This window comes from Thunnus albacares, chromosome 10 (assembly GCF_914725855.1).
Source record: "Thunnus albacares chromosome 10, fThuAlb1.1, whole genome shotgun sequence".
Taxonomy (NCBI): domain Eukaryota; kingdom Metazoa; phylum Chordata; class Actinopteri; order Scombriformes; family Scombridae; genus Thunnus; species Thunnus albacares.
Window position 1 is genome coordinate 2686825 of NC_058115.1, and position 14458 is coordinate 2701282.

Genomic DNA, 14458 nt, shown 5'->3' on the forward strand with positions numbered 1-14458 from the left:
ATTGCCTCTCAGAGTTGAGTTCATTGTTAAATAAAGCAACTTTTTTGTTTATTAAGTGAAGTTTCTGCTTGAGTTTTTTCCTTTTAAACCCAAGAAAGTTGTGAATATTATGATATTTATACCAGTATTGAGTGTGACATATTAAAACAGAACACACCAAGAATCCAGCACAATGAAGTGGTTCCACTAATCTCCAGGCACCATCATCTCTCAACATGTCATATATTTCAGACTGTGTGTGTGTGTATTTTTGAATAAAAGACAGACTATAAGACCATTTTAATTCACATTTGTCTTTTTTATAATACATATTTCAGTAAAATCTACTTCAATACACTGATAGTACAAGAAAAAAATAGTATATTATACTTCAAATTGGAGCACACCTTTTAGTTCTTTTATCTGGACGCAGACATCCTTTCACTCCCTTTTTATGAACAGTACAAAAAGACAAGTGTGGAGACTGACAGTGCTGTGGAGTAACAGAGCAGGAAACAAAGAGATGAATTCAAACTACATCTGTACTGATACATACCCGCTGAGTATCAAAAAATGCTTTTTACATTTCTGTTTACAACAAAGTCTTATCAGGCTTTTTATATTATGTTTGATTACAAAAAGGACTGGTTTCATTTACAATCTAAGGCTGCTCATCTCTGAGCTCTGAAGGGTGTGTATGTGTGTGTGCACGCATGTGTGTGTGTGTGTGTGTGTGTGTGTGTTTGTACAACAGTCCCTTTAATCCTTTGTGGGGTTTCAGCAGCTCTGTAGTAAGAGCAGACTGACAGTCTGGGCCAATCAGAGAGCAGCTCTGCTCTGTGGTGGTGGAGGGGAGGGTCCTGCACTTCCTCAGCAGTGTCCACAGTCACTTCCTGTTCCTCCCCTCAGTGGCACCCCCCCCCGCCCGGCTGAGGGCGCAGCTCTCAGGAAGCTGGGGTTTCTGCTGATGCTGCAGGCGGGCTGGAGGGGGGCGGAGCCTCTGCTGCAGCCTCTGATTGTGCTGCATCGGGCTGACTGCTGGAGGGCTTTGGGGGCGGGGTGGGGCTTTTGGGCGGGGCGGGGTGAGGCTGGCTGACCTGCACGGAGAGCTGCGGCAGCGGCTGAGCCACCGCCGCTGGCTTGGCCAGGATGAGCTGTGGTGCTGGCCGGCCCGCGGCTAGCTGGACCGTCTGGGGGGCGGTTGCTTTGATGGTGGTCTGCGCTAACTGTGTAGCGACGGGTTTGGCCTGGATGAGCTGCGTCACCTGGCCTGACGAGTTAGCCTGCATGAGCGTGGCCAGCTGGTTGGCTGGGATGGTGATGATGGTGATCTTCTCGCCTGCTTTGGAGCCGGCGGGCAGCATGGTGGGAAGCGCCTGGATGACCAGTTTCGGGGGAGCGCTGGCGTTAGCTACCGTTACCGGGACTCCTGCCGTGGTGGTGAGGATGGAGGAGGAGTTTAACGTCACCTGACCTAGAGAGTTAGTCATGACCACTGGCATGGCTCGGATGGGCCTGCAGGAGAGAGAAGAAGAAGAACATTAATTACATCCCTGCAGTTCATTCATTTGTGGTAAGTGGACAGTATAACCACACAGCCCTGACACAGCTGCTCAACTCACCAGTATTAACTGTAGGTGTAACCGAGCTAAAGAGCGTTGAACTCAGGTTCTTTGTGCTCAGGAAGAAGCACGCACATTTAAACTCAGATATGTTTGATATCTGCATCAATCTGGACGTCTAAATCAACTAGTGATAGCAGGAAAAAGAGGATGTGATGCAGCCCAATTACATTTCTTTTTAACTCCTGATCCAGCCGTTTGTTTGATATTTCAAACCAAAAAACAAGATCAAAAATGACCTACTGATATTTTTAATGTGATTACAAACAGCATTTTGTTGGCCATGATAATAGCTGATAACCTGCACGTTCCAGTGTTATGCCTCTCTGACTGACTTCATTTAATTATATATATATATATGTTTGATCTTAAGAGTAACAACAATTCTACCCTGTAACTACACAGTCAGTCAGTTTGTCCTGTGAGTCAGCTTTGTTCCACCTGCGGTTCAAAGCCATGTGTCCAGTGAAGACAAAACCAGTCAAGGGTTGTAGAAAAGCAGCTGTGGGTGGGTGCAGATGAGAAAAGGCTGGTGCAGAAAAAAAAAACCTGTTTTGTACGGTTGTATGGGCACACTTTGGCTTCATTCAACACCATACAGGACAAAAGCTGAACAGAAAAGTGCAGTAGTGCAGCCTCTTTTGGAGCGTTCAGTGTGACATGGTCAGGTCCCCCCGGGTTTTACTGAGTATAGTGATGAGGTTAAACCTGAGATTAGCTACTAGTGAGCCCTGGAGCTGTAGAGCACTCTCCTCTGGGCAGCTTGTTTCAGACACAGCAGTAGTTGTTAAAGTAATGTTACTCTAAAAAGATCCAGCTGACAGGATCATCATATACATACCAGAAGTCATCATGTGGGCTATTATCTTTACCTTCAGACCCCTGTTGTGTGCACGTGGATTGTTTATGATTCCACACGTGCCTGGATTTACAGTTCAAAGGGTGTCTTGAAGTTTATCTGGAGTTTGTTCAGCTCAGACTTGTTAAATGCAGTTTATAGCTGGCTGGATCATGAGCAGGACATCTGAATGTGCCCCTTACATGAATTCTTACTTCTGAAGAAAGATCTCTGGGTGTAATTCCCACAATAAAGAGTTGAATATCTACACATGATCAAACAGGCTGTACAATCACTGAATATCATAGGAGAAAAAGAACCAGTACAAATATAGTTTGAGATATTTCAAAGTTCAATTCTACTAACTGCACACAGTCAGTTGTCCATGACAACTGGGCAAACTCCCATTTGCTGAGGAAAACTGAGTAATGGTTGAAAGCTCTGGTAAAAGCTAGAAAGAGACCCTTGTGTTTAGAATTGTTTTGGGGACTTTTGTTGTGATATTCAAACAGCTGATTAGGACAAAGATGTCAGACCTGGTGGCGGCGTTGCTGGGGATGACAGTGACGTAGGTCTGCTGAGGCTGGGTGGCGGCGGGGGAGTTGGTGCCCAGGCTGGCGGGACCCTGCTGACCTGACACCATGCCCTCGCTGTCCTCCACCTCCTCGCCCTCCTCTTCGTCGTCAATCACTCGGATGTTCTTGGGCATGTCTTTGAACTGGTAGGCCAGCCGCTGACCCTCCACTTTCGCGAGGATGCCACGCTGGTAGTAATACCTACACACACACACACACACACACACACACACACACACACACAGAGCATGTTTAGGTCTGGCAGACTCTTGTCAGAATGATTAAAGCTCAGGTGTTTGTGAAGGCGAGCTGACCTCAGAGCCCGCCCCATCGTTTCGTAGTTCATGTCGGGCTTGTTCTTGTGTTTCCCCCACAGTTTGGACACGGCCTTGGAGTCGACCAGTTTGAAGATGCCTTTCTCCCTCTGCATCCACTTGATGTAGCGGGGGCAGGTGTTTTTATCCTGCAACAGCTCCAGCAGGAACTCCCACAGGTAGGTGGTGTTGCCTGGGGGAAACCAAAAAAACAACATGAAATCCTCAAGTTCTGAATCTTCATCTGGCTACTATGATGTATCAGTAATGGCAAATAAGGTATATTTGATAGACCAATACATCTGAGACATCATACTGCATAACCACTGTCACTAGTGGAATATACTCTACCCAGAGGCTGTCACACCAACACACACCTTTTCCCTCCCTCGGTCTCTTCTTGATCCCCAGGTCAAAGGAACCATTGGATGCAGGCTGGTGTGTCTTGGGCTTACGTCCTCCTGCATTTAACACACACACACACACACACACACACACACACACACACACACACACACACACACACACACACACACACACACAGAGTTAAATTCTCCATTGACATCATTTTCCCCATCAGTCAGCCTCTACTTCAGATATGAGCGAGTACAGTAGAAGTGAACAGTAGCAGCATGTAATAGTGACACTGACCTCCTCTCTTCTTCTTGGCAGCAGGTTCACATTCAGGAGGGATGGGGAAGGACTCCTCCTCTATGGGTCCGCACTCTGTCGAGACCTCAACCACTGTCTCCATCATCACGTCCTCTGCTGGGGACAAACACACCACAACATTCACACTCTTCTCCTGCTGCTGGATCAAGACAGAAATCAAACATGTGTACTCTGCAATAAGCTGTTTCAAACCATTGGGAGATGCCCAAAGTCAGTACAGAGTCAGTAAAGCACGTGTGAAAATGTTGACCTGCTGGTGGCGCTAGAGGAAAGTCAGAGGATCACCAGAGAGATTAGGATTCTTCCTCTGGAGACCATAAATGTACAAAATGTTTGTTGTAAGGTACAAAATGTTGTTGCCGTCTTAAACTACGTCCACATTAAGCTGGCTAAAATTCTAAAATGCCATTTTCAAACAGGAGTTTCAGCTTGTTTCTGCAAATACCTCCGTCCACATTAAAACGACTTAACAGGTAATTCTCCTCCTACTGGGCATGTGTGGAGGACAGATGTCAGCCATAGAAAACCAGAGAAGAAGAAACGGTACACTGTTTCCATTTCCACAGCGGCTTCCTGACACTCAGCTTAATGTGAGCAGTTTGAGCAGAGAAAGGTGGTAGATAGCTCCGTTGTCAACGTAGACAATACAGAGAACACTCGCATGAAGCCGTCTGCCATTGTTGTTATTGTTGTTATGTTTCTTCTTCTTTCTCTTCCAATGAAATGCTTTCTGCCACTGTTTTGTCAGCGATATGACAGCGTTTCTACAAAGCTCTGTTTTTCCCCCGTACACACTACAATGCCAAGCCAGTGTTTTCACATTTACACACTCTGGAGGCCGTTTTGTTCATCTTTCAAAGAATAAACATGTTGCTTTCAAAAGCTAGCCTAAGCTAGTGCTTTATTCTCGCTATCATTTTCAACGTGCTACATTTTCACATCCACAATTCCCTACTTCCTGGTTACACACCACAATAACAAATATGTACTGACCTCTACTGGCCAACTCCGATATTGCATCAGTTTGCTTTAAACAAACATGCAGTTTGTTTTAAAAAGCATTGGACGTACGCACAAATCTGTGCCTCAACTGTGAGTACAAACATTTTAAGCACAAATCTGGTATTCATCAATATCTTTTTACCTGAATTTGTTCTTACTCTGCAAACAAATTTAGAAGTGCCTTAGACCTTACATATGCACAAATCATACATCATACATCCCACCGTCTTAAAAATATAGGTCTAGTCAAATTAGAGCCTGGTCGATATATCGGTCAGCTGATATTATCCTAGATATCTCGGTATCGGCATATATGTTGTCCAATATGCATTTTATGTATGTTTTTCTTGATTCAAGTTTAATATATAGGTACGTATATTTTTGTTGTAATTTATAATCATTAAATTCCCAGTCAAGTTTACTGTTTCAGTGCACTGATGTCATTTTATACAAGTAAGTTTGTTGTTAAACTAATGTAAATGTCATGCCTCCATTACATATCTGTCACAAGTGTTTGATAACCACATTTGAGGGATCATTGCAAAAAATGCTGCTCTCAGTGTGTCTCTCTCTCTGGATGGCAGACAGGTCGCTCCGGTTCTGGTTTGAAGCGGCAGCTGTACTGGTGACCTGCTGTGGACGACTCACTTGGCCTGCCGTCACTAACTCTTAAGTAAGGGGATGATTTTGAGCATCAACGAATATCTCATCTTGTTAAATGTCCGATGTAACCGGCAACACCGGTGTTGTCATGAGTTTATTAATCAGTGGGAAAGTGTTCTCACCGTGGTATCTCTACTGGTTAACCAGCAGCCTGTTCAGTGTTCCTCACAGCCTGGCAGGTCAGTATTAACACCATGCTCACCTGGTGCAGCAGTAGAGACTTCTTTAGCTCAATTCCACACATCTACACAGTTAGGAACTTTTTATTTTGTTACTGTGTGCTGGTTTGCAGGTTGTATACAGGATTCACAATCAGGCTCCAGACAGTTGTGCCATTGACATGTTTACTTTTGAAACTATTGTTTGAATTAGCTTTTCTACATTTTTACCATCATAGCCACTGCTGCACTGCTCCAACAGAGCTTTCCTCACATAGAGAAATGTGGGTGTGGTAGTATGCTAATTACTGATAGTGAGCATGCACCTGTCAATTCAGCATGATTCTGATTCACTAACATACACACAGTGGTAGGAATAAAGTTGGCCGGTGTGCACGTGTCATGAATCCGACGGTAATTAAGAGTGTGCACTTAGTTTGTGTGCAAAGAACATTTCTACGCACGAATTAGTGAAGGAGGCCCGTTTTCTCGTTATTCTTGTTGTGTATAGAGTCGTCTGCCATCAACAACGTTGATGCTGATGCTGAGGTGGAAGTACCACCGACATTGGCCAGCAGCTCAACAGGAAAGTCCGGCAGCTCAGACAGGCTAAGATTTGCATAACATACAGGATAGAGAATAGAGCCTTAACCCACAACTATTCAACATTCCCTGCAGAGACACAATGAGGATCTGTGTTAATTATCTTATTGTTCTTGTCCACAGGAAAAGAGGAAGCAAGACAACAACACAGCTGCTGCAGTATTTGGAGAGAGCAGATGAGTTGTTCATGCAGCACAGCAGAGACATGAATGAGGACAGAAATGCTCTGCTTGGGCTTCTGGTGGCGCTTATAGAGGCTCAATCAAACGAATAATGTATATGAAAACATGGAAAAGTTGTGCAACAAGTTTACTGAAACTGCACATTTGTTTACTTGTTGTTTTGTTCTTCTTGTTTGCACTACACTCTACGCTTGTTTACTTTAACATTTTCATTGTGATGTTTCTGTTTTGTTATGATTGTATTTAATTAATTTATATACTTTTCCAAAATGAACTTATTTTCTAAATAGATATGTCAGCTTCAGCATGTTTAATCAGAGAAACTGATTGAACATGCTCAAATATGATTCTTATGTCAAACCGGGGCTCGGTGCTCCGGTTAGATCCAAACGGAGAGCCGGGGCTAGCTGGGAGGCTAACGCTCCGCTAGCCTACCAGGGAGCCCCGGTTTGTTATTCAGGTTAAAGTGGGAAGAAGCAGCAGGTCTGTCAGGCAGCTGAGTGAAGTGGAGCCTGCGGAGGACGCACGTGTTAGACCTGCTTTCACTACAGGCAGATTCACTCACTACAGGGGCGAGGATATAAAACCAATGAATCAATAAGTACAAACACTGGTGATTTCTTCCTGTGGAGCCCACATGCAAACTATTTTGGTTCACCGCTGTAAAGGAAAGAGCTGTGCTAGATTTGCATCACAAGACAAAACGAGAGCATCGTTACAAAATGACAACAATAAACAATAATCCTTTATCTCGATTATCTTGTTTTCATAATTGTTGGAAGCTAAAATCGTAATTGAAAATAAAATGCGATTAGTGGCACAGTCCTACTCTCTTGTATAATTGTAGAAATAATTGTTATTAGTGTCTGTATATTTCTTAGTATCCATGTTGTTAGTTTGCTTAGTTATGAGACAATAATTTGTGCCTGATGACAAATGAAGCGGAGCAGCAGCGGACCGCAGCTCTGCAGCTCTACAGCTCTGCAGCTCTGCTTCTGCTATGTTCACATTTCAGAAAATGTGATTAATATTTCCCTCATTAATAATCCCTTTCCTCCCTCCGATGCCTCCGGGGGGAAGATCTCTGTTCATCCTGAACACATTTTCTACTGTTCCCAGACACTGTTCGTCTCCAGCCCTCAGGCAGATATGGCTGCTGGAACAGTTACAGTCCTCTTTACATAGACCTGCTCCTGTTCTTCTCTTCCAGACCACACAGCACAAACATCATTCAGAGAGCATTTCTAAATAGTTTGATGCCAGAACTTTCTGGTTAATTTCATCTTACAAGTAAGCAGAAATTTCTGAAGGCATGACAACTGACTAAAAAAAACACCAGTGTTTTGCTGAATAGGAAAGTTTCACAAGGTTGACGTCACACTTCTATGAACGTGTACTTGTGTGTGTTCATGTCAGCTGTGGTTGCTCTACGTGAGGGCTGGACTTCGCTGTTCTTATTTTTTGTGGTCTTGTTCCGTTATTAGAAACGTTACAATATTTCTCCTCATTGTTTTTTATTTTTGTACATAACGAATTCAATGCCTCCACTCTTAAAAATGTTTAAAAAGTTTGAAGACTTTTTAAAGATCAGCGGGGTGATTTTGACAGAGGCCTCGACATTCTCTATGCAGGAAAAACCCTGACTAAATAAACTGATGACAAGAAGAAATCCATCAGGATGTGTGTGGCTTCATCTTCATCTGTCATCCTCCTAATGGTACACACATCCCTGCCGATATGATCCATGTGCAATAAAAGCAGCCACTGACTGCTGTAATCACTTGCCATCTAACATGTACAACAGGCAACATGCTGATGGCCACCAGTAGTTCCTTATCCATTTGACTCATAGATTGCTGTGTTTATCACCCGGAGGAGGAAGTAGTGAAAGTGTGTTTACCTGTGTTGCGTTCGTTGTGCAGTCCTCCGGGAGACTCCATGTGAAGAAGAGCTTCAGCTGCTTCAAACGTTTTGTCGAAACACACCATGTCGTGACCTGACATCTCCACTGAGAAGAGGAGCAGAGAGAGAGAGAGTCTGTCAGCACACGGACCGCTGAGAACAATGCATGCTCAGTGTACAACCGCCTATATCACCAGACGACAACACTTAGATCCTGTTTCTGCTGACTGAATGTTACGTTCACGACAATCACCGTGCGACTGCAATCTCAACTATTTTGAAATGTTGACTTCCTTGTTTGAAGTTTGTAGTGGCCTCCCTTCCTGTTTCCTGTAATCTCACCGACAGACGCAGACATGGCTCCTGCCAGCAGAGGGCAGTCTACTGCTGTCATACACGCAGTGTAGAAGTGTAGATTATTATGAATGACACAAAGCGTGAGGAGTGCATTTAAGCTCTGTTTAACAATAAAAAAATTAACTCTGGAAGTCCAAGAACGTTTAGCAAAACAGAGCAGATGCATTCCAACCCTGATCTGGATTCTATCTGGATAATCAGCAGTAGAAACATCTCCATATACACTCTAAAATATCAGCTGATATTCTATATTGTTCTCATATGCAGATCTACTAACAAGTATTGTATGTGCATCCAAAGACTGATAATATCTTATTCCTCAATCCCACACACACACACACCGTCCTGCTGCCACAAATATTCACTAGAGAACCAAATGTAGATTCATCCGCTGCTGAAAATAGTCCCCAACAAATGCACTACTTCCTCCTGTTTGAGTCATGATTGCTAAAAACTACAGTAAACAGCTGTTTTAGGAAATTACTGAAGCTTTTTTTTAAAGTGACACTATACATTTTGAGCTGTTTTTAAAGATGAATATATTCAATGGGAATCAAAGGAGCTTTAAAGGATGAACACATTGGTTCTGTTGACTATAACAAAAACATAGAATACCAGCCTGCTTTACCCTTTATGAATTATATCCTTTAGCTATACAACTAAACTATATCATTCATTCATTAATACTGCTACAATAGTATTAAAATCTATTTATAACCAAAAAAAAAAACCTGCTCCACCCTACAAATGAACTTTATCAAACACTGTATGCAAACAAAGATGTTGGTCATCAGTTGCGTTCATGTTGACCTTTTTCTTTTTAGGAGCCTTGGGAATGATTCAATTCACTATTTTCAGCCTCTTACTCCAGCACATTGTGTAACAAATCATTCACTCATGTTTTAATACATAAGTGACAGTTCATGTGACCGGTCCTGATGAAGGTCACTGACTGATGGAAAAGTAGACGTCTTTTTCATTTGACAAAGTCAGCTGCATTCATCTGGAAGCATCTTCTGCTGCTTGTATGAGGATAATGAAATGAATGTGTGAAGGGAACATCACTGGCTGGAATGTCTCCTGTAGAAACACAAGTTGTTCTGCTCTGTTCTCTTACTGACAAATCTCTGTTGTAATGCTAATACCAGGTAAACCACTGGTATCCAAACCCTGTACGAGCACTGAAACACACATGGATGTAGTTATTAGAGTTGGCTGGAAGTTTTGTGGTGCAGTGTGTGTTCGTTGGCTGGCTGGCTGGCTGGCTGGCTCACCAACTCACTAATGTCTCTTTGGTGATGATGTACAAAGTATTAACAAAAAAATGCATCTTTGTTGAGAAAAGCTAATTATTAAGTTCTTAAATCCAAAACACACTCAAACGCTTGCCTTCCTGAAGATGAACTGCAAGAAAAACTGTGTGTGTGCTGTACACTGTTCAGGTGCTGCACTGGGCCCTCGCAATGCAGTTGAGACATATTGTTATTAATAACTCAGCTTGCTACGTGTGATTCTTATGTCATCTGTTTTTCAGCCACCTGAAGTTTCAGTCAATTGTTATTATGGAGAACAAGCAGAGAAGCCCAGATTGAAAAACAACCACAATCATATTAAATCCATTCAATCCTGCTATTGTGACACTTTTAAAAGCAGTGAGATTTCACACTTTCACTTTCACATTCAGAGAACACAGCCTCACCGGTCTCTGCCACCTCTGTGACCACCTCCTGCTCCTCGGCCACGTCCTGCATCAGGTACGTCTCGTCGTCGTAGACCAGCACCTGTGCGGAGTAGCACTCCTCCACCTGAGCGCTGGGCACCTCCTCCACAATCACCGCCGGACAGCCCTCCTCCTGCAGGACCACGCCCTCCTCATCCTCCTCCTCCTCCACGATCACCGCCTCCACCTCCTGCTGCACCACTTCTTCCTCCTCCTCCTCCTCCTCAGCAGGCTGCTGCTCGCACTGAACGGTTTGGAAAGATGCAAAAAAAAAAAAAAAGGTAGGTGTTTTGAAATGTCAGAATATTTTAAGATTTCTGCAGTTCACTTGGTGCAGAGAAAGTTATTCTAATGGATAAGAAGCTATAAAGATAAGATCCATTTCCTTTTAACCGTGTTTTTATCCCTTGATCAGACTTTTAGAGGCTTTTTTTTTTAGTCATCTAATAATAAAAGAATACATATGCACTGCACACAACTCTGCTCTTGATCTTTCTTGGCAGCAAATCTTACAGAAAACTCCCAACCTGTTCATCTTCCACCTCTCTACTGGTTGGATTTTTGTGGACACGGTGGCTGATGTAGGATCAGTATTTCCTCCCACTCATGGCTGCTTTGTGTCAACATTTTCTACTGCCTCACACTACATACTCGGTCGTTTTGTCATAACACACGGTAAAGAGTCTCCTCTTCATAGAGTTCATAGTATTTATGTCATTTAAAATCACACAAGCGGTGGATACACGATAAAGGCAGTTAACAAGTGGCTCACCTTCCGAGCTCTGGTGATCTGAGACATATTGTGATTATTGATATTGTTTGTAAACATTTAGACAGTGTGAAGACATTCAGAAGGAAAGCTGTTCACTCTGTTATAATAATGTGTTACGTGTGCCTGTGTGTTCTAGACCCCCATATGAAACCGACAGGAAACCATCATCTTTGTTTCACAATAGCAGCATGTGTCTACTCTACGCTGCAACTGGGTTATATGGTTAAACTCATTACTACAACATCAATAAGAAAACAGATGTATCACACTGTGTGGTCAATGTGCAGAAAATCTTAAAATCATACATTTGGACAGCAGACTTTTCTAAAATCATAGTATAAGATGATCATGATAAGATTCTACTGGAAATAGTTAACTAGTACGTTCAATTTGAGCCCAGCATGTTTCCAGGTTAGTTCACCTGTGTTGCTATGATGTCTGGTGTCAATTCAGACATCTAATAAAACTTTATGGGTTGTTGTGCTGGCTTAATACCAAACAAGTACAAGTACAAACCACAAAATACTTCGACTCAAATGCCAGATACTTTGGAATGTCTTTGTTGTAGCACTTTTCCTCTGACAACTGGATCCTCAAAAAGCTTCTCCTGTGAGATGCTGAATGTATTTCTTTTGCTTACTTTTTTTAATTTTAACTAACAATAATCAATTCAGTTTTATGAAAAGCACAACAAGTTACTGGTCAACATTTTAAGCAGGCAAATGGGCTATTCTCAACAGAATAGCCAGGTTTAGTTTGGATACAGATTACACATTTTGACGACTTTTGCTCAACACCAGTGAGCTGACTGATATATTGTGCACCCTTAACCACACTACAATAGACAAATGTCTCACTTTTAAAGATTTCAACTGAAGCAAACATCTCATTAACCCATGTGCATCACAGAGAAAAGCTCAATTCACTGGACTCTCTTCTTCTTCTTCCACTGACTGTCCAACCATTAGCACAACCTTTATTTTATTTTGCTGACTACCATGACTGCAGGTGTGGGGTCACAGAGGCTTACCTGCTGGGGCTCTTCCACCACGGTGACATACTCCACTATGTTCCCTCCACCGTCTGACACTACCACCGAGGTCATCACTCATTCCTACCAAAACAAAAGCATAGGATGGAGACGATGGAGACAACAATGCTTACATAACAGAAAGGAAGGATTTCTAAGTATGATTTGATTTGTGTGTGTGTGTCTGTGTTAGTGTGTGGTGATGAGAAAGCCCCACGGCACCCTCTCTCCTTGTGACTCATCCCAAAAATGTTGTGGTCTTTGTTGTGAGGAAAGAAGACCCAGTCAATAAGTCGTCCTGTAATTCCAATCTTATGGTAAATTCTGCTAATAAGTGATCCAACATCAGGCTTTTTTGTGTCAATAACATTGTCACTACATTTAGTGAAAATGCAACTTATCAGTCACAGACCTTCATCAAGCATTACAGAACCAGTTGAATCAAATACCTGAGACAATAAGAGCATCAATAATTGTAATAATTGTAAAATAAATATTTGGCTCTTGTATGAAGACATTGTTTCAAATTGTGAGTTTGACGCCTAATGAGGCATCAAACTCACAATGATTACACTCAGTTTCATATTTCAATAACATTAAAACTTATGCAGCTGGTTCACACTGTTCACAATAGCCTTCTATGATATTGTGAGTTAAGACTAAGCATAATAGGGAAACTAGTTCATAAAGTCATAAACTCATAAATATTTCTTAAAGTATGTAAGAAAAGTTGAACATGGCAGACTTGGTATACAGTTTATATCTTACTTATAAGAAAATTAAATGGCATCATTTGGAGGGAGTTTTGCTGATAGATCATCCTTTACAATGATCAAAACAAGTATCCTAAATTCTTGCAACTCAGAAGATGCAAAGACACCCGTACCATTGGCCAAATGCCAGCACGACTAATTAAAGACATGAAGAGGCACTGAGAACACTGGCAGTCATGTCAAACACCTCTGGTTTGACTGAAGAGATGACAAGCACTGACCACTGTCAGCACACACACTAATGTTTACTTTCTGAGCGTGTTGGCACGTCAGTGCGCCTCCACAACTCCAAACTCTCCAGCTAACTAGTTAGCTTAGCTAATGCTTCGGCTGCTCACTAAACAAGACTATATCAACTTAGATACACCAACTGCTCACATTATGTACTTTATGTAACGTCATATATTCAGATATATATGCAATAAAAAACAACACTGCATTCCCCTTTACAAGGAAGATCAACCACAACCCAATAACTTAGCAATGGCTAGCAGTAAGGTTAGTTATTGAGCTTCAAACAGTTAGCAGATAGCTAGCTAACATACTGTATTTCGCGTATAGCGGGAGGAGTAAACTGTCACTGACTAGCAAATAGAGCAAATTAAGACATCTGTACTTGGAGCTCTGGTCTATCACAGCCTGCTGAAGTTTTAATGTAACGGGTTCCCTCCTCTTACCTTGTTTTGCTTTTGCTAACGATAAGTAAGCTCCGCGGCTAGCGCTAGCTGGGCCTAACGTTAGCCAAGTTGACAAGGCCAAAACGCTCACTTGGCTTGCACAAACAAGTCTTTGTAAGTCCTCCGTCGCTCAAAAATCACTTTGCAGACACCTATCGACTTCCTGCGTTGAAAACTGAAGGGTGAAGGTGGAAACGGGCCCTGGAGTTGTGTTTTGATTAGTGCTCGTCTCTTGCTATCCTGTAGCTTTCCGGCGCGCCGCCTCTTCGCTTGAACGGATCCAAGCGGGTCAAAGCACAGCCAGCCGTGACGTCACGACGACAAACCCTGCCAACAAGTAGCGTAACCTCGTATGTGTTGCCTGGTAGAATGTAAGCTTGTATCGCCTCTCCTGAATCAAATCACACATTTACTCTGAAAAAATGTACTCCATACTTACACAAACATCAACAGTAACATCACTAAATAGATAAATAAACAATTAATAATTAATTGTTAATAAACAGATCATTACTGGGGCACATGTAAGGTCATATTAATTTAATTACTGTGATTATCAACTTGTTGCCGATATATTCTATGTTATTTTACTATAGCAATATGGCAATAGTGGTACTTG

General features: G+C 42.4%; 1 protein-coding gene across 2 annotated transcripts; it reads right to left on the bottom strand.

The window, feature by feature from the left end:
- Positions 1 to 308: 308 nt before the first annotated feature.
- Positions 309 to 14153, bottom strand: elf2a (E74-like factor 2a (ets domain transcription factor)). Of its 2 annotated transcripts, none has more exons than XM_044364030.1 (9): positions 13840 to 14153; positions 12390 to 12473; positions 10567 to 10831; positions 8509 to 8616; positions 3980 to 4093; positions 3706 to 3789; positions 3329 to 3521; positions 2976 to 3215; positions 309 to 1494 (listed from the first exon to the last, which is right to left on the bottom strand). In XM_044364030.1, the coding sequence occupies exons 2-9, from the start codon at positions 12462 to 12464 to the stop codon at positions 924 to 926; spliced, it is 1650 nt and encodes a 549-aa protein (XP_044219965.1). In that variant the 5' UTR covers positions 12465 to 12473; positions 13840 to 14153; the 3' UTR covers positions 309 to 923. The 2 variants fall into 2 exon arrangements, with proteins under 2 accessions (XP_044219965.1, XP_044219964.1); XM_044364029.1 differs by having other exon boundaries at positions 311 to 1494; positions 3980 to 4096; positions 13840 to 14152.
- Positions 14154 to 14458: the final 305 nt, after the last annotated feature.

Bases quoted from the DNA above. Each gene is read 5' to 3' on its own strand.
- elf2a (XM_044364029.1), bottom strand. From the start codon at position 12,464: ATGACCTCGGTGGTAGTGTCAGACGGTGGAGGGAACATAGTGGAGTAT. The intron at 3,790-3,979 runs GTCAGTGTCACT...TGTTAAATGCAG, and splicing joins TGCCAAGAAGAAGAGAGGAG to GAGGACGTAAGCCCAAGACA. The intron at 1,495-2,975 runs GTCTGACATCTT...TCTCTCCTGCAG, and splicing joins CCCAGCAACGCCGCCACCAG to GCCCATCCGAGCCATGCCAG.